At 43.9% G+C, this 25,716-nt stretch overlaps 1 protein-coding gene across 1 annotated transcript in view; it reads left to right on the forward strand.

The window, feature by feature from the left end:
- Positions 1-25,716, forward strand: part of HELZ (helicase with zinc finger) — a 255,751-nt gene that overhangs the window by 214,067 nt on the left and 15,968 nt on the right. Inside the window, exons 25-29 of the mRNA XM_054976797.1 lie at positions 13-220; positions 17,231-17,307; positions 19,193-19,772; positions 20,426-20,660; positions 22,713-23,223. Of these exons, the coding sequence (XP_054832772.1) occupies positions 13-220; positions 17,231-17,307; positions 19,193-19,772; positions 20,426-20,660; positions 22,713-23,223 (1,611 nt within the window). The remainder of the gene's footprint in view (positions 1-12; positions 221-17,230; positions 17,308-19,192; positions 19,773-20,425; positions 20,661-22,712; positions 23,224-25,716) is intronic.

Genomic DNA, 25,716 nt, shown 5'->3' on the forward strand with positions numbered 1-25,716 from the left:
TTAATTACATAGGTACCATGGACAGGGTATCAGAGTAGGTTTGCTGTTGATCCTCGTCTCATTACCCATCAAGCAGCTATGGCATACAATGTGAACTTGCTACAAGCACATGGACGTGGCTCTCCTATCCCTTATGGTCTTGGACACAATTCGCCTGTTAGTATAGGGCAGCAGCAGCTTCAACATTCAGATAAAGAGCAGCTTGAACAAAATCGAAACAGTGAGTTGTTCAATCTTTTGTTTTTAAATATCCTTAAAGAGATTTCTTCTAGTCTGCTGTTAAAAAACACTTCGTTCTCAAAATGCTGGGCTAGTTATGCTGCTAAATCAGTCATCCTAAAACAACTCTGATATTTCTATGAAAACTGGCATTTTTATAGGAAATACATGTGATGAAGATTGCTAACTCTTGCATTAGCCTGCCTAAAAAGCTTAGAAAGCTGAGAACCAGTTAACCCAGCAGGCATGACTAGATGGATCTTAAACTGCTTCATCCAGACGATCAGATGAGCGTAGAACTCAGAAGCTACCCTTCTCCTAAGACCTTTGCTTAATACCTTTGGTTGATTTGCTCTTAGAGGTGGGCCCAAATTGAAAAACAATTCAGATTTCATGACAAATCAGGCCAATTTGTGGTTCGGGAAAATGTGTTTTGAGGGGCCATGTTTTCCACAAACTCTATGACTTTTTTCGCCGGTTCATTCAATTCGTAATCAGTTCGTGACGCCAGACAGGCTGGCGCCGATCCATTGATTCCCCACGCAGTGGAGGCCAGGAATGTCTGCAGACCTTTTGTTGCCATGGAAATCCCAATCTTAGCCCATAAAACCTTGATAGGCAGCTCTCCCTGCCAACTGGAGAGTTCCCATTCTGCCCTATACAGCAAGGAGCAGGGGGATTAATCCCCTAGGCAACTGAGAGGATGGGCCTTTTGTAACCATGGGAACACCAATCTCATTCCTCCAAACCCTGTTAGGCAGGTTTGCCTGCCAACCAGAGAGCTCCTGTTCTGCTCTATGTGAGCATTTCTTATATAAAGCACAGCTCTCTGCTTCGTGCTTTCAGTTCCAGTAGACAGAGGAAGAGGGAGGAACTGTTGCTGGAATTTGCAGTGAGAGAAAGTGGATTTGGGAGCTTTTGGATGGATTTGCTGCTTCAAAAGAGACTGAAAACCTTCTTTCTTATTTTCTGCAGTTGTCTTTGCTGGGAAGGTCATTGGGTGAGGGTGCCTTTTTTCTTCCACCCCACCCCACCCCATTGCCTGGCTCTGGGGCCAAGTTTGACTGAGGCCTCCTTTTTTTTCTCTTTGATTGTCTTTGTTTCTTCTTATTCTTTCTGGGTTCCTCTGCTGAGGGCTCACACTCTTGTTGTTTCTTTTGTTTTTATTTTGTGCACTTATCCTGCCTGGCCAGGTGTCTGTGTGGTGGTTTAGGGCTCTCCCCGCACCCCAGACTCAGGGCCACTTCTGGCTCTGGGGCCCAGCTTAGTGGGTTCCTCGCCTGAGGGCTCACACTCTTACTCTTCTGTTTGCTTTCTTTAATCCTTAACTCTTATTTTGTGCACCTGTCCCACCTGGGAAGGTGTCTGTGTAGTGTTTAGGGGCTCTCCCCCCAACCCCAGTCTCAGGGCCACTGCCTGGCTCTGGGGCCCAGCTTAGTGGGTTCCTCACCCGAGGGCTCACACTCTTTTGGTTTACCTCTACCAGGACACGGCCACCCACTGGAACTCCACCTATGACATTGTAAGTCGTCTGGTGGAGCAAAAAACCCCAGTCCAGGACATAATGTCTTATGTGCCTATTTTGCAGGGGAGAGAGGAGCTGAGCATCAGCTCTACAGACTAGCTAGCCCTCTTCCAGATGGTCCGTGTTCTGAAGCCATTTAAAGAAACTATCGAGCTCCTCTGCTCCTACCAGTCCAGCCAGGGGCAGGTCATCCCCCTGATCAATGGGCTGGATCTGATGCTAGCCAAAGAGCTGGAGCATGAGCAACCTCTTCTCCCCAGGGTCAGGGACTTGGTCAGAAGGTTGCAGGCCGGCATGGCCACCTGCTTGCATCCTCTCTGCCAGGAGCTGCCGTACAGACTGGCCTGCATATGTGACCCCCCCATATAAAGGGAAGCATCGCCATGCGGAATGCTAAGCTGTAGCAATGGAAGAAGGACCTATGCAGAGCATTACGCAGGTTCCAGGTCAAAAAGCAGGAGTGAGGGAAGAGGGCGTGGACAAGAGGATGGAGGAGGAGGAGGAGGTGGTGGTAAACGAGCCTGGCATCCCTGGCCATGAACACCCTCCCAACACAGACCCACCACAATTCTGGTCCTCAGTGGTGAGCTGGGCAGTTGGCAGCGCCAGGGTCAGCGCATCTGTCTTGGTGGAGGACTTGGTGGAGGCGATGGTGTGAGAGTACCTTGCTGAGTCCCCTGAGCGCCCCCCCCCAATCCATCCCCTCCTGGATTATTGGGCATGAAAATCTGCAATCTGGCCAGACCTCTCAATTGTGGCCACTAATATCCTTTCCTGCCCTCCCACCAGTATCCAGAGTGAGTGGGTATTCTCCCACTTGGGAGACCTCCTCCATCCCCACCGCTTACATCTAGACCCGGACCTGGTGGATATGTTGTCCTTTATTAAGTTCAATCTCCCCCTGCTTGGCTACCCCTCCCTGGACCTGGACTTATCTGGACTCTGAGCCACCCCAGTCTCTGTGTTGCCACCTGCCTACCGTCAAGCTCTGGGCCAGACACAAGATCTAAGTTTCAGGGTCAAGCTTACTGGGCACCTCTGCTGAGGGTTCAAACTCTTCTCTTCTATATTGCTCTTGTTTTGAGCACTTGTCCCGCCTGGGAAGGTGTCTGTGCAGTGTTTAGGGGCTTTCCCCCCACCCCGGTCTCCAGGCCACTGCCAGGCTCTGGGGCCAAGCTCAGTGGGCACATTCGCTGGGGGCTCACAAGACCACATTTTGTTTTCTTTATTCCTTAGGTCTTAATTTGAGCACCTGTCTTGAATGGGAAGGTGTCTGTACGGTGTTTAGGGGCTCTCCTCCTGGCCTGGTCTCCTGGCTGCTGCCAGGCTCTGAGGCCAAGCTTAGTGGTTATCTGTGCTGAGGGCTCACACTCTCACTCTTCTATTTGCTTTCTTTACTCCTTGAGTCTTATTTTGAGCACCTGTCTCAAATGGAAAGGTGTCTGAGCAGTGTTTAGGGGCTCTCCCCCAGCCTGGTCTCCAGGCTACTGCCAGGCTCTGGGGCCAAGCTTAGTGGGTTCCTTGCCTGAGGTCTCACAGGACCAAGTTATTCTTACTTAGAGCACCTGTCCTAAATGGGCAGGGGTCTGTGAGGTAGGGGCCTGCTCTGCCAAAGAAAAAGTAGTCTACTGTCAGGCTCTGGGCCACCCACACATCCTTGTGGAGGAAGGCTGTGTTAGTCTGTCTGCAGCAGCAGAGAAGAGCCAGAGTCCAATAATAGGTTGGGGGGATTTTCTACCTCCTTCTCCATGGCTTTGCAGCTGGGACACTTCTCTCATGACCAAAACTTCTATGCAAGTTTCTTCTGGGTCTTGCAGCAGCCTTGAGTTGAAGGCAATGGTGGAAGGCCTCCTTCGAGGCTTCCCTGGTGATGAGGTGGGTTATGCCCTTTGCTGCCCCTCTTTGCTGCCCCTCTTCCGCACAGTCTTTAGTTTCTGTCCCCGCTCCTTTCCCATCGGTGGGGTGAGGCACCTTCCCCAATGCAAGGAGACTACAAAACACCTCTCCACATTGGTAGGGAAGGCATCCAGCATGGCTGCCACGTTGGGGAGGTGGGTTTTGTCAGCACCGATGTCTTCTCAGTGTGTGTGGAGGTGTCATTACATTTTGATTGTGTGCTGTGGGAAGTAATAGGACCCCCCCCCCCCATGCGCACGCACTCTCCATCCAGCTTGGTGTGGATGGCTTCTCTTCATGGCTACCACGTCTGTCCAGTTGGTTCTGGTGCTGAACATAGCATTTGCGACAGGGGGGGTGGGCTCCACATACTTTCCCTTCAGCCCTGTCGCACTAACCCTGTTGGACAGGTGGGTTCCAAAGATGGCCACCAATTCTGAATTGGTGGGGCATCCTTGCATCTCCATCAAGTGTCAGGGCTCAGGTTGGTAATGGCATCATTACTAAGTCTCTGCAAATGGTTCTTAGAATGGTCTCCCCAAAGTGAGGGAGGCATCCATCCGTCCATCCATTCTGTTCCGTTCATGTCCCGGGGGTGGGGGAGATGCCCCCCACAAGCGGGACTTAGAATGGCCTCCCCCAAAGAGGGGGGGCATCCATCTGTCCATCCATCCATTCCGTTCACGTCCCAGGCTGGGGAAGATGGCCCTCCATGAGTGGGACTTTGAATGAACTCACCCCAAAGAGGGGGAGGAATCCGTCCACCCATTCCATTCATGCCCCCAGGGTGGAGGAGACAGCCTCCCACGAGTGGGACTTAGAATACCCTCCCCGCAAGAAGGGGGAGGCATCCATTTGTTCATCCATCCATTCCATTCCATTCACATCCTGGGGGTGGGGGAGATACCCCCCGGAAGTGGGACTTAGAATGGCTTCCCCCAACTTGGAAGCATCTATCCAGCCATCCAGCCATTTTGTTCCCGGTCCACCAATACCCGAAGTCCACAGCCGCATTCCAGGACACCACTGACCTGTTCTGTTGCAGCCACTGTGTCAGTCAGGTGTATTTTGCTGAGCCCATGGCCATCCGAGCCCATGGTACCCAAGGGGACAGAAGAGAGACGGTTCTATCCATTGACCACCTCTTGGGCCCATGAAGAGGGGGCAGTCATTGACAGAACCCACCTGTCAGACATAGTGAGCACAAAGGGGTGCCGTGGGCCACCCCCACCTCCTGATCCTGTGGCACCCAGGGGGAGAAAGGGAGGCGGTCCATTCCATTGACTCCCTCCCAGGCCCGTGAGGAGGGGACAGCCACTGACAGAACCTACATATCAGATACCATTGGTGTCCGTTAGGGCACACGGGTGGTGCTATGGGCCACCCCCCCACCTCCTGAGCTTGTGGCACCCAGGGGGACAGAAGAGAGGCGGTCCTGTCCATTGACCGCCTCCTGGACCTGCGAAGAGGGGGTGGCCACGACAGAACCCACATGTCAGGCACAGTGGGCACCCATTAGGGCACAAGGGTGTGCCTCGGGGCCCCCACCCCTGAGCCTGTGGCATCTAGGGGGAGAAAGGGAGGTGATCCAGTCCATTGATCGCCTCCCGGGCCCGTGAGGAGGGGGAGGGTACTAACAGAACCCACATGCCAGACACAGTGGGGCCCATTAGGGCACAAGAGGGGGTGCTGCAGGCCACCCCCACCCCCCAAGCTCATGGCACCCAGGAGGACAGAAGGGAGGCGGTCTGGTCTGTTGACTGCCGCCCAGTCAACGTATTGCAATCTTCACAAAACTTGGAGGGTGGCTGGAGGAGAGCTTGGTGAAGACTCCCGGGAAGTTTGGGATCTCTGGGTATGAAGGGGGCCGTTGTAGGGCTCTGTAATCTGACAAACCTCATACCTAACAAACGGGTTCCCATGGTTGTTGTTTTTTCCAGTTCGTGCACATCTCTACTTGCTCTGCTTCTGGACTGCAGCCTTTTAGGGTTGTTTTCTCTCAGTATTTATTTATTTATTTGCTTGCTAGGGTTGGACAGAAACTTGCAAGGCAGCTTGTTTTTATTGTATATGAAATATATTTTCCCAGTTTCCTGTAATGCACAAAGATTTACCATATTTACATAGTGGTACCAATGTGGAAAAGTACAGAATGTGTTGTAACTGTTGTGGAAGTGGATTTTTTTTTTCCAGAGAGGAAATCTGGATTAAAAAGCATATTTAGACCCTACTGGTAATTTATTTGTCTAAAAAAATGATGACTGATCCTTAAAGATAAGAGTTGCAATCCAGAAAGTATGCATTGTTCTGGAATAGCTGAGGGTTTCTCATAATTATCTGTTTAGTTTATACCCATAGTTTTTATGCCTCACTACAGATTCTCTGCCAGTTCAATTAAATTCAATTCAATAATTTTAAATTCAAAATAAGTCAATAAAAATACGCCACACCGAGAACAGGAAGGAGGGCCAATAACTATTAACGGGGGCATGCCAAACAAAACAAAAAAGTGTTCACCCGCTGGTGGAATACAGAAAGAGATGGAGTTCCAAAGTTTTGGCTGTTTTTTTGGGTTGCCACATTTCTAGCTTTAGGTGGCGAGGGCACCCAGAGCAGGACCTCCAAAAATGACCAGCGTGAACAAGTAGGTTCATATGGGAGAAAATGATCTTAAGATATGTAGTTCCCAAATGATATAGGGCTTTAAAGGTCAATACCAGCACCTTGAATTGTGCTCAGAAACAAATTGGAAGCCGGCTTAGATGGAACAAGACTAGAGTGGTATGGTCCCTATGACCCACTTCGGTGCATTCTGCAAGGTGCAGAGCAGCAGTCTCCCAGCACCACACTCTGAAAGCTACCTTCGAGGTAGGACTGGGACCACTGCAGAACATTGCCTCCCAGACCCAGTGGTGTCCATAAAGATACAGCTATTAATGGTATCAAAAGCTGCTGAGAAGTCCAGGAGAGTTAAGGTCCTTCTGTATGTCTAGGATTTAAAAATATCAGCAAAGTTTTATGAGAAAACTTTGTGGACTCTTTTTTATTCTTTTTCACAAGATTGGATTAAAGGTTGTAGACACCATTAAAATAAGAAAAATTGTGGGTCTCTCTTTTGGGCCATTTTCTAATCCCTAATCATGTTTGTTCTGTGTCCTTGCTAGTACTTCCTGTAGTGAGAAGTTTTCGTAAATGTTATTTCCTTGGAGCGCAAACATATCCTCCTGTTCCATTATTTGGAGAGGTAATGAGCCGGAAAGGAGATGAACTAACAGGTTATGAGACAAAAATATAGATCCTGCAGATTGTGTCTGTGTGGCGACATGAGAAAGTACTCAGTTTGTACTATCAACAATTAGAACCTGCTGTTCTCCTGTCTAGTCCAGTCCTCTTAGTATGAGCACAATGCAATGCAAATCTTCTTGTTTTTTGGAGAGGGACCAGATCTCCCCATGCTACTGTTGGGAAAGAAATCCACTAGCTTGCATTTTGCCTAATAATATCAAAAGTAAGGGTGCCCACTGTCTAGGATGAACGTGAACTCTTGAAGCAGGCTTTTGCAGTAAGATATGCATTAGACTTGTCTTCAAGGAAGAATCCTCCCCATTGAACAATGATTAATTCAGTATCACGATGCAACTGCAAAATGAATAACTTTAGTTGGCGGTAGTAGGGTTTTTAAAAAATCCAAAACTTCATATAGTGACCGTGCCAAAGTTCTCTGGGGTTCTGATGTGTTCATAGACTTTTGCATTCACTGGGACTGCACAGGTCTGTGAGATAGAAATTCACAACAGGATCAACGGGGATTCTCATTTTCATACAAAGTACACCCTGATTTTGGAAAAGAATGAAGTAGCTACAACACATGTAGAGATTCTTTTGTTCATCAAAGCTTCACATGCACACTGAGACATTGCAGATACGTTGAGTTAGGAAAATTATATAAAGTAACCATTTTTGAAATAAAAAATGACATGTAGTGCTTGCTAAGCTCATGTTGGTAGCTCCATTGCCTTCCAATAAGCAGCTCAAATTGGAAAACAAACCTGACAGAGCGACCATGAAACAATGTATAGAAATCCATAATATCATTAGCATAAAATCTATTTCAGAACAGGACAGCATTTTAATGCTGAAGAACTGAGTACTGCATCAAAATTGAAATTGCTCTGATTCCGTTTGTGCTGTTAAGGACGACTTCCTTTAGAGCTATGCAGTGCAAAAACCCACCTCATTAACTGCCTGAAAAGCAGAGTTAGCCATGTGTTCAGAGCTGAGGGTGCCCTGGGTGCATATCTGAGGAGCTTTTTGTATCATAGACATACGAGCTGTCATAGCGCTATGCCAGATTAGGCTGTTATTCAGAAGTTAATTGGACACTAACTAGTTCATGGATATAGTCATGAGAAGAACCTTATTTAAATTCATGAGAGCTAAGATAATTTCAGAAGCAAATATGGCATGCCATCCTTAATTTCTGCCATAGTAATCTCAACAGTAACAAAAAGCAGAATATGCCTGAAAAATAAATTTAGATCAGGGAACTCAATCTTCTGAACTTTTAATAGTGTGACTGAAAAGAACAAAAGAAATGTTGTGACGTTCATTTAGCATACTTTATTCTGTAGCTCTAAAATTTGCTTCATTCCCGATGGCTGAAGCTTGACCATGGAAGGTGCCAAATGCCTTTCATTCACTGTAAAATTAAGAAGCAGTAGAGCCCTCTGACCTACATTCACAAAACCCAGATTTACAATGCAGTCCTAAGCAGGTCTACTCAGAATCCTCCTTAAGTGTACCTTTACTGATTCTTTTGGACCCCTTGGTGGCTTTTGATACCATTGACCATGGTGTCCTTATGGAGAGGCTGGCTGAGTAGGGGCACTGTGCTTTGGTGCTCCCACTCTTACTTGGTTGAAAACTAAAGTCTGACCCTGTGACTGGGAGAGGGCATTGGGCATTTGCAGTGAGGTGCTGAAGGATGAAGCTGCAAAATTAAGTGGTTAGTATTTTAAAAAGCAAAAAGCACTGTTTAGAGTCTTTAAAATATGATCACATCAGTATTTACACTTGGAAAACATAGTTATGCATAGGGGTGTGCGCTTTGGGTTTCCAATTCTAGTAAAATACCCAAATCGGACCCAATCTGTAAAGATTCGGGATTCCCAAATCAGGGCCAGCATGCTGGCCCCAATTCAGAAATCCCAAATCAAATCTTCCCCGAAGCATTCGTGAAGCTTCGGGGCCCAAGTTTAAAGGGCCCTTTCCCTGCCTCTTTCAAGCGGCAGGCCCCTTTAAGCTTCAGCTGGCAGGCAAGGAGGATTCCCCCGCCTGACAGCTGAAGTTTAAAGGGCCTCTTTCCTGCCACTTGCAAGCGGCAGGGCCCTTTAAAAACCCCACCCCAACCCCCAGCCCCAGTCCCCCACCCAAAGCGGGAAATCTGAATATTTTCAGGGTGCACACCCCTAGTTATGCATATAAATATTCTGATGTGGATGACCTTCAGAAATTATGGATACTTCCAGCAAATTCCCACTTAGTATTTCTTTATGGAGACAGTCATGTGATTGCTTTAAAAAGTGTGTCAGCAAGCATAGAATGATATGTTTGGAAGTAATATATAGTGGCAATGTAAATAATGTAATGGCAATGTACATAAATAGCCCATTAGCAGTGGATCCCCTTCAATGCATGAATTATGGAGGAAGCCAGCCTGTTACCCAGGTTTAATTCCAGTATGTAACTGATGATGACAGAACAGTGCTCTATTCCTCTAGCTGCTCATTACATGTATGGCCACCATGCAGTTCAGAATTTAAAAAATTAAAGGCATTAAAGTTAATGTTATTTCCACTCCTCTAGGGATTGGGAGCTGAGTTGAAGATCTCACCCTCATAATTTAAAGAATTGTTCATTAGCATAAACCTCTGATTCCTGCAAGTTTAATAGAGAGTAGAAATGTCATGTTCACATTTACCAGCTGCTGAAGGTTATTGTTTGTTGTACACATTAATATTCACGGCCCGTTCATTTCCTTTGAATCAAGGAGAATGAAATTCTAGTATTGATTTATGAGTAAGAAACAAATTGTACTAGTATGAGTTTCTTAAGCTGAGTTTCTGTAGCTCCATATCCTTTTAAATCTTGTGCTTTTAAGATTTTCAAAGATCCTTGTAATGAATAAGCAAAACTATCATGTCCTTACTATCTCTCTGGCTGACAGTTATAGAAAATGATACATTCCTTATTCATTAGGGCCAGCAAGTGGAGGGGTGGCTAGGAAGATAAAATTCTAGGGCCCTAGTTATTTCAGGTGCCTGTGGACCAGGGTTGAGTATGGGTTGTGTGAGCAGTTGGCCAAGATGGAATCTATGGCCGTTTTCACACTGCTTACCAGCCACAGAACATCGTGCCAAGCTCCCGGAACGACGGCGTCTTCCTGATGCGATTTCATCAGGAATCGCAGCAGGAAGATGCTGTCGTTCCGGGAGCTTGGAGCGATGTTTCGTGGCCAGTAAGCAATGTGAAAACGGCCATTGTCTAGGGACTCACAGTGGGTCTGTGCATCCCTGACACACATGATTTTAATGGGCTTAGACTGGAGTAGCTCTGCTTAGGATTTCACTGTGAATCATGTATCTACAAAGCTTTTGGATCTGATGGTCTTGAATAGAGATGGGCACGATCCGCATTACGATCGAAAAAAACCCACGATAATGGCGATTGTGCAATCGTGAATCAGCGGATCATGCTCGTCCACAGCCAACAATCCAGTGGTCGGGAGGGGCCCGGATCGGGGCTGGATTGATGGCGATCGTGCTCGGATCGGGAAGCCAGACACTCAGGCACCAGCAATCTATTGCCCTGGCAGTGGAGCCAGGGGAATGCCTGAGCTGTGTTTGCCCTCCTTCTGTCGCCCTGGAAACCCGAATGGAAGCCCAGCTTTCCTTGATCAGCAGGGCTTCCTTCCAACCATGGAGCAGCAAAGCAGTCACCAGTTGGGAGAAGCCACCCAAGGGAGGGAGGGGGAAGGGGGTGTTCTGTAGCCATGGGCACTCCAATCTCATCCCTGTAAACCCTGATAGGCAGCTCTGACGGCCAAACACAGACCTCCCAACGGCCGCCGTCATCTTCCACCGTTGTTTTCTCGCCAGCTCGCTCCTTTTTGGCCTGGCGGGCGGGCACATGGGGGGTGCCACCGGCGAGTGGCCAGATCCCCCGCCCCCTGAGGGGAGGCGTCTCCCTGTGCCCGCCAGGCCCGGCGGCCACCACCACCACCCACCTTCCCACATCGCTGGGAATAGCAGTGCGCCCTGCTTTGGCCTCCACGATCCATGATCCACGGATTGGAAACAGGAGATGATTGGTGTGGATCGTTAAATCGGGATCGTCGCCAGCGCCGATCCACGATCAGCTGGATCGTTAATTTTTTTTGGATCGTGCCCACCTCTAGTCTTGAATCTGTGACCATTTTTTTGGCTATACATAAACAAGGCTTCAGAGATAAGATATGAAATGTTGTTTCATACTGGAAATAGCCCTTTCTTAGCATCAGACTTCTGTTTTCTTGTATAGTTGTTTTGTGACTCAAGTAATATTCTGCAGTGCTCAAGACTGCATAGGTATATTCCCAATTAATTGGCAAAATGGTTAAGTACTAATAAAAAATTCACTGCCCTTTTTGAAAAGTTAAGTTGTTGTATATTGAAGAACCATAAATCATACAGTTGGGACCTCCAGTGTCATCTAGTCCACCCCCCTGCACAATGCAGGAAATTCACAACTACCTCCCCCTCACACTCCCAGTGACCCCTGCTCCATGCCCAGAAGATGGCAAAAAACCTCCCGGATCCCTGGCCAAACTGGCCTGGAGAAAATTGCTTCCTGACCCCTACTGTAAACTACTGTTTACTGTTTTACTACTATTGTTTACTACTACCTCAGACTTCTGTTTTCTACTTCTGTTTTACTACTACTGTTTTCTACTACTAGCATCAGACTTCTGTTTTCTTGTATAGCTGTTTTGTGACTCAAGTAATATTCTGCAGTGCTCAAGACTGCATAGGCATATTCCCAATTATTGGCAAAATTGTTAGGTACTAATAAAAAAATCACTTCCTTTTTTGAAAAGTTAAGTAGTTGTGTATTGAAGAATCACAAATCATAGAGTTGGAAGGGACCCCCAGTGTCATCTAGTCCACCCCCTGCACAATGCAGGAAATTCACAACTACCTGCCCCTCACACCCCCAGTGACCCCTGTTCCATGGCCAGAAGACGGCAAAAAACCTCCCAGATCCTTGGCCAAACTGGCCTGGAGAAAATTGCTTCCTGACCCCAAAGTGGCGATTGGCATGATCCTGGCTGTGTAAGGAAGGGCCACAAGAACTAAGCACTGGCGTGACCCATCCTAAGTTCAAGGATTGTAGATATCCTGGCATAATGTTCATCTTGTCTTTAAAAATATTCTGTAATTAAATAATGGTTTCATAGAACCAAGACCTATTCTGCGGGAATGAAAAGACCCCTTTAGAATATTAGAATTTGAGTTCAATCATATGAATACTGCTGTCAAAGCTGTCATTTCAAAGACACAAGTTCTGCTTATTGATTAATGTGAAACAGCTATTTACAATAAATTTATTGATTGATTTACATTCTTTATAAGTCCACCTTTCTCACAGTGATTTAAGGTGGATTATACAGTGTGAGTTAGAATAGTCAGTTTCAAGGACATTTCGATAAACAATGTAAGAGGGTCTATAAATGCAAATGTGCAAAGATTTAAAACCAGCAGAAATCTAATACAGAGTTGAAGAAATGCTGAAACAAAGCATAAGCGATTCTCATACGTTAAACAACTTAGAACTACCCAGTACGATCATACCAAGAGCAACAGATAGCACCTAGTAGTACATATCCCTCTACCAACGTATCCCTCTGAGATCACTTCCTTACAGTACAGCCTTCCTATCTAAGTAAAAAAGGGCTCTTGCTTCATTTGCAGGAAGCGAGGGGAGTAGGATCTTTCCTGACCTCCTCAGGTAGTCCATTGCCTAAGGCCACCACAGAAAATGTGCATGAATGGGCAGCTGTTAATTTTGCCCATGTGCATGGTGGCATCTGCAGAAGGCCCTGTTCAAATGAGCAATGCTGCCATGGTGGAATATAGGGAGAGAGTCGGTCCCGAAGATATGCAGGACCAAGGCCATTAAGAGTTTTGTCTGGGATAGCCAATACATTGAATTGGGCCTAGTAACTGATAGGTAGCCAGTGGAGTGACTGCAGAATGGAAGTAATGTTCTTCTCCTAACTACCAATAATAACCAAGCTGCAGCGTTCTGCACCACCTGGAGTCTCCAAGTTAGCTTAAAGAGGAGACCAGTGTAGAGTGCGTTACAGTAGTCAAGTCTTGATGTTTCTATGGCATGGATCCAGGTGGCCGGATCAGCTGTGTCAAGGTAGGGGACCACCTTCCAGGTTAAACTGAATTGTAGAAAGAATTTTTGCCTTAATTTGATTTTCTAATGCTGGATAGGGATGTGCACCAAAACAAAATTCAGGAAATCTGGGTCCAGGTTTCAGGGATCCCCCCCCCCAATCTCCCTATCTGCCCAACCCATATGCAGAACATAGCAAAGCTGGGTTAGATTTAGAAAAAGTTGGATTGAAAATTGGTGGAAGGAACATTAATAGTTTGAGATAGGCAAATGACAGGCATTGCTGTCAGAAAATAGTGAAGACTTGAAACAACTACTGATGAAGGGTTAAAGGAGAAAATGCCAAAGTAGGAGCACAGCTGGACATCAAGAAGACTGAGGAATTACACAGTTTTGAAGTTGACAATGAAGAAATTAAAATTGTTCAAGAATTTCTATTGCTTGGCTCAATCATCAACCAAGACATCAGAAGAAGGTTGAGACTAGGAAGAGCAGGCATGAGGGAGCTAGAAAAGATCCTTAAAGATAAGGGCGTCTCTCTGGGGACCAAGATCCACACTAAAGTATTCCCCATTACTATGTATGGATGTGAAAGTTGGACAGTGAAGAAAGCTGACAGGAAGAAACTTGTTTCATTCGAAATGTGCTGGAGGAGAGCTTTGTGGATACCATGGATGGCAAAAAAGACAAATAAGTGGGTCCTAGAGCAAATCAAGCCTGAATTCTCCCTAGAAGCTAAAATGACAAAACTGAGGCTATCACATTTTGGTCACATCATGAGAAGACAAGACTCTTTGGAAAAGTCAATAACACTAGGAAAAGTTGAAGACAGTAGGAAAAAATAAAGACCTAAAATGAGATGGTTTGACTCGTCTTCCAGTTTGCAAGAACTGAGCAAGTCTGCTAATGATAGGACATTTTGAAGGTCTTTCATTCATAGAGTCACCATAAGTTGGAAACAACTTGATAGCACATAACATACACATGCACACAAATCTGGGATTTCTGAATCCAAGAATGATTATCTGCTCTGGTTAAGACAGAACAGAGAATCCCAGATTGATTCTGCCCTTATTCCCTATAGGGAAGACTATTTGGGGCTATCCGGAGGGACTGGGGTGCATTTTTCAAGCCAACTCCACCAAATTTACAGGGAACTGACTGTCCTCTATAGATACCCCTCCCCCAAGTTTCAGGAAGGTTAGTCCCCAGGTCCAGTTCTGTGGGCTCCTACAGCCCCGAGCCACTTTCCATTGTTTTCTATCGGGGAAACATTTCCAAGTAGGATCTCAGGCAGAAACACACAGGGGCAAGGCTGCCAGTGGCCAAAGGCAACAATCCCAAATGTTTCAGGAAGCCCAACAGAACCAAACTGAAGCAAAGGAATGGGTGGTATCAAGGGGACCAACATCAAACAAGAGAATCGTGTCAAAACAGAGAATTCCACCCAAACCAATCTGAAGCGAGGGACACCGTTGCAACTTAGCCTAACTGAATCAGTGTCACTCAAAGAAGACAGGCAGACAAGGAGAGCTCCTGCACGGATTGGCCGCTCACTCCCCCTCCCTCCTGCCTCTGCCTCACTTCCTGCTCCCTCCTCGCCCTCCCTTTTTGGGAAAAAAGAGGGAGAAGCCCAGAAAGGAACCAGCCAGAGGCAGAAACCACATTTCCCAGATTTATCTAGGGGATCTGGATTCCTGGATTGCATCTGGGATTCTCTGATTTGATTCTGGAAACCCGAGATTTAGCTGCATTGGCAAAAATCTGTCTCCCCCCCCCCCACCAATCCCGTATCTGAATTACACATCCCTAGTGCTAGATCAATATAACCCCATGGCTCTTAACTAAGTCTACAAGTGTCAGACGATCTGCATTGCAAGTGGGGAGTACAATGTCCTTTAAGGTCTCTGCTATTCCAGTGAGCATCCCCTCTGTCTTGTCTGGGTTCATTTTCTATTTGTTTGCTTTCAGCCATTTGACCACAACTGTGACCCAAGGTCTCTGTTGCATCCTGCAGTGATTTGGATAGTGAGATATAGAGTTGGGCGTCATCCGCATATTGATGGCATCTAATTCCATAGCTATGAATGAGTTCCCCTAAAGGCTTTACATAGAGGTTTAATAACATGAAGGGTAAGATTGCACTCTGTGGAACCTCGCAAGATAGTTCTCACTCTGGAGATAGCTCGTCTCCGACAGGGATTGTTTAAATCTGTTCCATGAGAAGCAATTTAAACCAGCCCAAATCACATCCTTTGACCACTTCTGCCTTCAAATGTCTCAGAAAAAATGGCATGATGTACTTTGTCAAAGGCTGCAGAACGGAGCAACAGTGAGACATGGCCTTGTCTGTACTTGTCTATATGCAAGACAGAGCCGCTTCAGCAGGCCTTTAGTCAGCCATGATGCGTCATGGGATTTTTGTTCTATTATTGATTGTATTATTTTGGGACCCCCTTAATTGTGATGATAATGTTTTTTTATTTTAATGCATAATATTTATTATGTTTTAATGTTGTAAATAGCTTCAGGCCTTGTTTGTGGGAGAGGTGGTCTAAAAATCTAAAAAATAAATAAAGTAAAAAAAATTAATTCAGGCAAAGATCATCCACTACTAGAGCTGTCTCTGTTCCCTGGCCTGGTCTGAATCCAGACTGAAAAGGGTTCAAAGCACTAAAATTATCCAAGAAGAGCTGGAGTTGGTCAGTTACTGCTCTCTCAGTCACTTTGCCTAAAAAGGGCAGATTAAAGACTGGGATATAATTGGCTACATCATTTTTGTCTAGAGACTTTTTTTAAATTAGTGAGCGAATAACCACTTGTGTGAATGGCCAGGGGAAGGTGCCATGAGTTAGTGAGTGATTTACAACAGACTTCAAGGGCTCATTTATTTGGTCCTTCCTTCCTTGATTTTAACAGCCAAGATGGGCAAGATGAGTAGTGCCCTTCACAGATGCCAGGATCGTGTCACTGTAACTTGTTCAAAGTGGTCCATACTTGAACCAGACAGTGTATTAAGCATTTTTCCACCTTGTCTATATTACATTCAGCATCCAGATCAGAGCGTATTTGTGCTGTTTTATCAGCAAAAACTTTGCAAAGGCTTCAGAGCTAATTGTCTGTTCATGAAACTGTAAAGGTTCATAGAATCATAGGGTTGGAAGGTCATCTAGTTCAACCCCCTGCACAGTGCAGGAAATTCACAACTACCCCCATACTCCCCCCCCCCCCCCGCATGACCCCTGTTGCATGCCCAGAAGATGGTTAAACACTGTCAGGATCCCTAGTTGCCCTGGGGAAAATTGCTTCCTGACCCCAAAGTGGCGATTGGCATTACCCTGGGCGTGTAAGAAGGGGCCACAAGAATTAAGTACTGATGTAACCCTTCCTACCCTCCCTTCAGATTTAGGAGTTAGAAGATGCTGAGATACCTTGAACAGTATGAGCAAATGTGACTCCTACTTGTTCTTTTTTTATGAACCACAAAAGCTTTTGAGGATTTTTCCTTCATATATGTCATTGTAAAAGTACATCTTCACAATTATTTCATTTTTTCACTCTCTTTTAAAGCATAAATGCCTTATTTTGTAAAATGTTGGTAAGGATAGTCTATATGGAATTATTTCCCAAAATAAGTAGCAGAAAGTCATTTTACTATTGCTTTCATTGTTGCTGTTATGTTTCAGGGCCCTTTAAAATCTAACTTGTTCACTGCAGTGCTGAAATAACAATAGTGTAGGTCAGGGATCATCATCTTTTTATTATCAGTCTAAATCACTGAGATCCTATACCCTCGAATTTCTTCTTTTTTATCAGTAGTACAAAGTTTTCTGTGAAGACGGGGTGAGAATGGTGTGTTTTTGTTTCAGTAGGTCAGTGTAGAAGCAAGATTCCTTCCTCAGCAACAGAGATAAGCATCAATTTTTTATGCATCATTTCTTAGTTGGTAGTCTCAGTGCGGAGGAGTAAAGAAGTTAATTAAATGATTGAAAATGTTACCTATGTCCAGCGGCAACAGCCAATTATTTATTATTTAATTATTCATAATATGAATCTATGGATTAATATAATTTAAGCTTGTTTTTGTGAGAATGTGTATATGTTCTTTATGTTCACTGGAAGTAAAGATATTATAATAAAAACTTTCAGGCAAAAACGAACCTAGTACTGGACCCGAAATCGGTAAAATTCGGACTCCTGAGAAAAAGCCTATGGAATCCAAACAGGTGTGTGTTTTCTTTATTTTCCCAATGTCCTCCTGGTGTCTGGCCCGCTGGTCACTTCACATAAAGCATAAAGGAGACCATTCCAAATGAATTAAGAAGCAAAGGGGGTGAACCACCAGGGATAGCAGTTTAATAATGAAAATATATCGCTCATATAAAGATAATCGAATATTGTAATGTGATGAATTAACATAGAGTTCAAAAATCTAAAATTAACAAAACACGAATCAAATTTTGCAACAGCTCAAAGGCTATAACCTGGAAAAATGCGGAACCAGGTGTAGATGGTCACTTGCAGTGCGATCCTAAGCAGAGTCATACCTTTCTGTGCCTGTTGACCTCAGTCGATTTTGAAGGGTATAACTCTGCTTAGGATTCTACTGTTGACCCAGTTCAGGAAATCTTTGTGTCCATGCAGAGCTTTCAGGATATATCCTTAGGGAGTACTTTTGTTTTGTTCCTGCCTACCTTAGAATACATGAAATATTTCATTATTCCATACGCTTTGTAGGAAACCCTTTTGATAAAACTTGCGAGAACAGAGTGAAATTGCTGGCTAATGTTAACAAAACAAAAACTGATGATCGTTTCATTGATGTGGTTCTGGTTTCTTTTAGTTGACCATGCTTTTGGAATCACTGTGTCTGTTTTATAATTTTTACTACTGGATTTAGATACAACATTTGGACAGTTTAATTCACAAAATAAAATTTCCATGCTAATATAGGTAACCAGTGCTCATTTTGAGGGGGAACACGCAGGAACGCAGTTCCGGCAGTTCCGCAAAGAGGTAACATGTTAGGTGGCCCCGCCTTCCTGACTCTCGGCTATTTGGGCCTGTTTCAGAGACTGGGACCGAAATGGCCTGGATTGGGCCTCTGACAGGTGGTGGATCACTCTCCCGCTCAGCAGCGGCCCGATCCTGACCATTTTGGGCCCCTTTTCGGCCATTTTCAGCCCGCTTTTGCCATTTTGGGCCCAATTTCGCCACTGAATGGCCAGGATTGGGTCCAAAACAACCAGGATAGGTGATGTCAGGGGTGTGTGGCATATGCCAATCGGTTATGCTAAATAACATACTTCTGGTGATATCAAGGGGCGTGGCATATGCTAATGAGTTATGCTAATGAGTTCCTCCAGCACTTTTTCTACGAAATGACCCCTGTAGGTAACAGAAGATTAAACAACCTTCAACATTCCCCCCCGGGAATCATTATTTTCTAGTGACTTTGTATGAGCCAAATTCACTGTTAGGAACAAGGAATGAGTCACCAAAGTCAAATATTCCAAAGCAAGTTGTCTAAGCCTTGCAAATAAAGAATGGCATTTCATTAAATAGTGGATGTCTTTGTCTAGAAGTAAAAGTAACATGCCTCCTACCTGATCGTTGTTTTTAATCAACTTTATTTAATTAAATAATATGATAATAAGAAAACAGTTAGTAATTCATTGCTGCCATAATAGTTTTCTCTATAAAAGATTTTAGTGCTGAGAAGCTCTGGACATGACATTTAAAAAGGAGATATATAAGGAGGTAATTGCCTGTGAACTTTGCAACATGTCCACTAAAATAACTATGGAAACATCTCTTTTTCGGTAGAAAAAAGTCCAGATTCACAAAAATAGCATGAAATTACATAAACAATTCAAGTAGAAGCATCAAAGGAATGTGCTTTCAGTTACATAAATAAAAGGAAGGATGCATTGGAGGCATACTGTACTTTTTCTCCTGTTAAGACCTTATTCTTCCCACCTTCTTTCATGATCACAAGCTTGCTTCAGTGTTAAAGCAGTTTGTTTGGTACATTCATAGCTTACAGGGATTTTGTTCACTTTGTTTTGTTAACTGATTTTTAACTCAAGTAATTTGTGTGATTTTCTCTAGGTTGACTTGGAAGCAAGTGCCCAGAATAGAAGCCCGGAGTCGCGCTCCAATGCTGCTTATCCTAATTCTAAGTTTCACCGCAAAGATAATCTTAACCCCAGGCAGCCGAATCTTCATCTCACACCTCCCCATGCTCAGTATGCTGTTCCTAATCGCCATTTCCAACACCTGTCCCAGATTCCGAGGCAGCCTTACCCTATACAGCAGCAGCAGCAGCCAACTCTGTTAAGTCAACAGCAAAATCATTTGCCTGAACAGCAAAATCAAATGCATCATCCACAGCAAAGTCCAATAGTGCAACAGCATAATCATTTAAATCAGCAGTCACAGCCGCCACCATCTCAGCTTTCTCCTTCCTACCAAGCAGGCCCCAACCACCCACTTTTTAAAAATCCGGTTCCACACAGACCTCATTCCCCTGGCTTAGATGCTGTCATGTCAGAACAGCACCCCCAATCCCTGTTACAAGAAGTCACAAACCCCCTGAGACCCATTGCACAGCACAACCCAGTGATACCACCCCATTTAAACCACTTCATTGAAGAGAACCCTCCGGGAATGCCTATAGGGGAACCATTAGGTAGGTGTGATTGCTACGCACTCCACAGATAAGTATCATGGGAATTATTTTCGAGAGAAAAGTGTGCTTAAATAAAATAAACATCTCAGATGTTTGTAAAGTTGTGAATTTCAAGACACTGAATTTTTACAGTATTAAGTATCTCCTTTGAGTAATGTAGTTTCTGAAATTCATGACGCTGTATTTCTAGTATGCTGGCCACACTGATGCAAAGCCATGAGGAGTAGGTCACTGCTGTGGCAAATGGTTGCTGATTCTCCTTTATATAGTCTCTTAGCATTATTCATAGAGCTATAGAGGTAGATGATAACATAACAGTCCATCTAGTACGTTGCTTTCAGCATGCAAGCTCTCCTAAAAGAATAGCCTGTATCAAGACTATACCATAAAATATATAGTGGCTTCTATTTGCCATATGTAGTGCATATTAGTAATGCTACCTTTCAAATTGTTTACAAGTAAGCATCAAGAATATAGCTTTTCAGTGATCTAAGTGGTTCTGCGGCATCCAAGATAGGTATGACAGGGTCTACATTTAACAATGTAAGAGTTTAATGTTTAGGGAGTTATTGTATATTATGAACTACTGATTTCTAGTACAAATACCACAAATACGGAAGCTGGATTAACTCCCTCGCCCAAATCTTTTACAGATCGTATTCATGGGAATTTGGCTTTGGAAACCTTAAGGCAGCAGCAAGTAAGGCTACAACAGTGGAACGAGCAGAATGCCTATCTCAGCCAAGGCAATATTCCTTATTCTCACCATCACCATCCTCATTTATCCCACCTTTCTCAGCAGCCAATTGGATTACATCAACATCCAATTAGGGCAAACTGGAAACTTGCCAACAGTGTAGAAGATGAAAATGAGGCAACGTATTCAAGGTACTTTTTGACTGAATTCTCCAAGTGCCAGTATGTACAAATAGGATCCATGCCACTTTCACTGTAAAATCATATAGATAAAAGAGTTCAGAAGGCCACATTGCTAGACACAAGGGACAGTATAAAGATTTCTGAAATCCTGGTTAGGGGAGTTTTATTTGTGGGGCTGTTTCAGATGCCCAGCATGAATGGAAGTCGTATAAAATGGATTCCCAAAAGATCTGGGAAAGCATGACCCTTTCTAGAGGTCTTTTGGGGCCTCTTCCTTCATTGATGTTGCCATCAAGAACCTGACGGGCCATAGATACATTTTCTGATTCATCTGAAGAAACAAACAAAAGCAGATTAATGATGGGGATTTTTGGCGATGTCCATATGTCATCAGCCCATCTTTTTCTATCCTAGCAACGTAAATGATCTTATGAATAATTGGAATTTTCTGTATTGTTTGGTTCTGCAGTTGTAACACTTCAGAGTGTGCTTACAGTGGAAGCAATATATAACAACATTTGATTTATGTACCACCCTTCAGGACAACTTCAAACCCACTCAGAGCGGTTTCCAAAGTGTGTTATTATTATCCCCACAACAACAATCACCCTGTGAGGTGGGTGGGGCTGAGAGAGCTCGGGAAGAGCTATGGCTGACCCAAGGTCACCCAGCTGGCTTCAAGTGGAGGAGTGGGGAATTAAACCCAGTTCTCCAGATTAGAGTCCCACTGCTCTTAACTACTGCTCTTAACCACTACATCAGACTGGATGAGATATATTGCTGAGATAGCTCAGAATTTCAGTTAATTGCACCTTCCTGGATAATGGCATTTTACATCTTTTAAATATTGCATGCAATGAAAGCTATGTGGAGAAAATGATGGATTATCAACTTGATTTGACAGCAAATTAGAATTATAGATCTCCATTGTAATTTATTTTTATTAATAACCTCTTTATCCCAGGGCTTAGTACAGGTAAGAACAAACATGAAGCAGATGGGTTGACAGTCCAGAGGAGATTTGCATTTTAACTGGGCTTCAGCAGTAGGAAGCATAAGAAGAGAAACAAAGGGAAAATAATTGTTATATTTTAGTTTAAAGAGAAGTATTTTCCCAAAATTTTCCCTTTTTCTTATACAATGGAATGATTGATCTATGCCCTAATCCACCAAAACATTTAAAAACACAAGAGGTGAAATTTTGGTTTCTCTGAGTTATGCTTTACGTGAAAATCAAGTGAAAGATGTGAAATTACAGCTCGGAAATGAACACCGTTACAGCTTTTAAAATGACATGAATGAGTGTGTTTGAGCTAGTATGATTTTCACATGCTAGAGCTTTCAAAGAAATACCTGCTCTTGTGAGGACAGAGGTTGCAAGGAAGAATTGTACATCTGGATTACCCTAGCAATGTTGACTTTTTCAAATCCCCAAGAAAATGGATGATTGGAGAAGGTTAGGGAATTATATGTATTAGTTAGACTTACCACTTTGCAAAAGGGCCCAAACGTAACACAATTAGAAATGTATGGTGTTGAAGTATGGTGTTGAGATGCCATATGTTAAGATTACTGCATTATTATGTCTATTGGTATGAATAAAATAAAGCAAAGTATATTTTATACTATGATGAACCATTTAACACTTAATAGTTGCTAAATAATCTTGTGTGTGTGCTTAAAATATGTTGTTGTTTCAGTAAAAAGAAAAGAATGACAGCACTTAAGTGAAAAGGGCACATTCAGGGGTACTGCCATGTAAGCCCTGGTAGAAGGGGAGATTCTTAAGTTTCTATTTTAGGGATTTTTTCACCAGCTATACCCCCAGCTGTTTATCAGCAGCCTTGTGGAAGTTTAGAAAGCAATTCAAAGAAACCAATACTGAGAAGTCCAAAATATATCTGGTCTGCCTGAACAGAGTGTGTACATACTCCTGGATTAGTATGTAAACTTCTCCAGCTCAGCTGTCTGGGAGTTATTACTGATTGTTTTGAATGGGATGAAATTTTACCACTATGGTTTTTCTCCTTCTCACCTGGACAATCTCTCTTACTAACACAGGTTCCAGGACTTGCTCCGAGAACTATCACACCGTGATCAAAATGAAAGCAGGGACCTAGTTGAGATGCCACCACCTCAGTCAAGACTTTTGCAATACAGACAGGTGCAGCCCAGAAGCCCACCAGCGCTCCCCTCTCCCTCATGCAACTCAAATCATAGCGGCCACTTTCCCAACTTCTCTGAGAACAGAGACATAGAAATATCCCACAACCCAGCGTTTCAGCAGCATTTGCCTCAGACGTACAATCCCCCTTTCGCGATGCCATCTGAACACATAACCCCACCTTCCTTGAAATACCTGCAGCCCGATGGATCATGGACCTATGCTAATCTCCACCAGAGTCATCTAATGGGGCAAGGCTTTCTTTATGGTATACCTCCACTGCCTCATAGATCACAACAGAACCCTTTTATACAAATACAGAATCATCAGCACACAGTTGGTCAGGAACCATTTCACCCCCTCACTTCTCGAGCAGTTTCTGCTTCTTCGCTGCATAGCTTAGAAGAGGTATGTCGGTTGTAATATTTATACATTATGTTTGGATTATGTTTGTTTGGGTGAACAGCTATGCATTAATTATATAATAAACATACTGATTTGCAGTAATGGTATATGCTAACTGGAAAAAACTAGGTGGCCTCCTTGTAGGGGTGACTTTGGACAATGTCCTGTGTTGGCTCCACTGTTGCTGGTTTTATAGCATCCGCTATCCCTTTAATCTTTGAAAAGTGACTATTAAATGATGTGGTGATTATTTTGGGGAGGCAGAAACCACCTTCCTGCATATGATTATTTTATTTCTTTTTATAATGCTAATTTTGGACTTGAGTCTCTGGGAGAGGAAGAAGGAGGGCTATAGTAATTAGAAAAGCAGTTTTTACTTCAGTGCTATCAGGATAAGAGACTTCACAGTGGATCTCTTATTGCAAAAACAAAAGGGCACTTCTACATGGATCTGTATCAGTGTACCCCTTTGATGTCCCCTGCATTAGCTTTGAACATCCAGGGTAAGCTGAGAGGTATCCTTGGTAACCTTGGTATTAAGGAAACTCAAATCACCTGAAAGCTCTCCCAAGGTCAAATTTACCATATCCTGGAAGCCTGAAAGCTTTTTTGTTTGGGTAGTTCAGGACGATTACCTAAATAGATGGTCTCCTTGTGACTTGGCAGAATTAGCATAAAAGGAGAAGCAGCAAGAGGGAGTAACTCAGCAAGATTCTCTACCTGTGTATTTGGGGATCGTTCCTTTAGAGAACTGTTAATGAAAACAAGCAGATGTTCAACTAAAAGAGTTTTTATTTATAAAATAATAAAGACCTATTGCACACAAAACACACAGCACAGAGCTAACTACAAGAAAAGGGAAGAAAAATCGAGAGGATTTCAAGGTTGGGTGATAATGACCAGTCCAGAAGAGAAGGGACATTTGTGAGAGAGTATTTTTGAGCAACCAATTGTATTCTTATTCTCTATATCTAGAGGTTTCCTTCTGCGCGTGGAAGGTGTCTTCTTTTGCTCATAAGCTTTTGTACATAATGCCAGAAAAGTTAAATAAAATCCAAAGATGTTCAAGAGCTTGGACCATTATTTGCAGTTGTAGTATGAGGACTGCTATAGAGGCGATCTGTTATTGAACTCTTTTAATGTTTCAGTTTGTATTTAACCAGATGCCTACAAAACAGCATGAACAGCTATTTTCCTCTGTACATAGTTCTTTTGATTCAACCACATGTGTTTATTTTATTATTAATGACACAGCAGCCACAGCTACCATTTAGTGTTCTGCAACCCATCTTTGCATAAAAACCTAGTCTGTTAAAAAAGAAAGCAAGGGGTGGGGTTAACAGCAATATCTACATTGCAAAAAAAACCGGACTTCAGGGAGCATTTGGGGTTACTGTAGCAAACTAAAATGGTACCTGACGTTGCACCAGCTGCCGCCACCATTGAGAAGAGGAAAAGACAGAAGGGGAGTAGAGCTAGCAGGAGGCAATTGCTATTTCTGTTGTGCTGTTCAGTTGTTGGTTCAACATTAAAGATGAATGCCTCTATTTTCTCCTTGAAAAATATGAGCCCATCTAGAGATGGCAGTAGACATGACAGGACACCTGGGGAGCTAGTTGATATTGACAGAGAGGTTGTGGAGAGGCACCTGGCTGCACTGGACGAATACAAATCCCCTGGGCCAGATGGTGTGCACCCAAGAGTGCTCAAAGAACTTTCTAGAGAACTTGCAGAGCCTCTGTCCATCATCTTCAAGGCCTCCTGGAGGACTGGGGATGTGCCACAAGATTGGAGACGAGCAAATTTTATCCCAATCTTTAATAAAGGGAAGAAGGATGACCCAGGAAACTACAAGCCAGAGTCTGACTTCTGTTGCTGGGAAGATATTAGAGCAGATTTTAAAGGGATCAATCTGTAAGCATCTGAAGGACCGCTTAGTGATCCGGGGAAGTCAACGTGGTTTTGTCCCCAACAGATCTTCTCTGAGCAACCTGGTTTCCTTCTTTGATCGAGTGACGAGCTTTTTGGATCATGGGGACTCTGTTGACGTGATTTACCTGGATTTAAGTAAAGCTTTTGATAAGGTTCCCCCATGACATTCTAACGGGTACACTGGAAGACTGCAGACTGGACTATAGAACAGTTCGGTGGATAGGGAACTGGTTAGAGGACCGCACCCAAAGCATGGTGGTCAGTGGCGTTTCATCACATTGGAGCGAGGTGTCCAGTCAGTGCCACAGGGCTTGGCTTTGGGCCTGGTACTTTTCAATATTTTTATCAATGATCTGGATGAAGGGGTAAGCAGGCTACTCATTAAATTTGCTGATGATACCAAGTTGGGAGGAGTGGCAAACACCCAAGAAGATAGAGTTAAAATTCAACAAGACCTGAATACTCTGGAGCTGATTCGGAATTAAATTTTCCCTTTTTAGATATTAAAGAAGAAATTATAAATTATCCATTGAAAATTTATTCTCACAAATCAGGAGCTGGGAA

The sequence above is a fragment of the Eublepharis macularius genome, chromosome 4 (assembly GCF_028583425.1).
Source record: "Eublepharis macularius isolate TG4126 chromosome 4, MPM_Emac_v1.0, whole genome shotgun sequence".
NCBI lineage: Eukaryota > Metazoa > Chordata > Lepidosauria > Squamata > Eublepharidae > Eublepharis > Eublepharis macularius.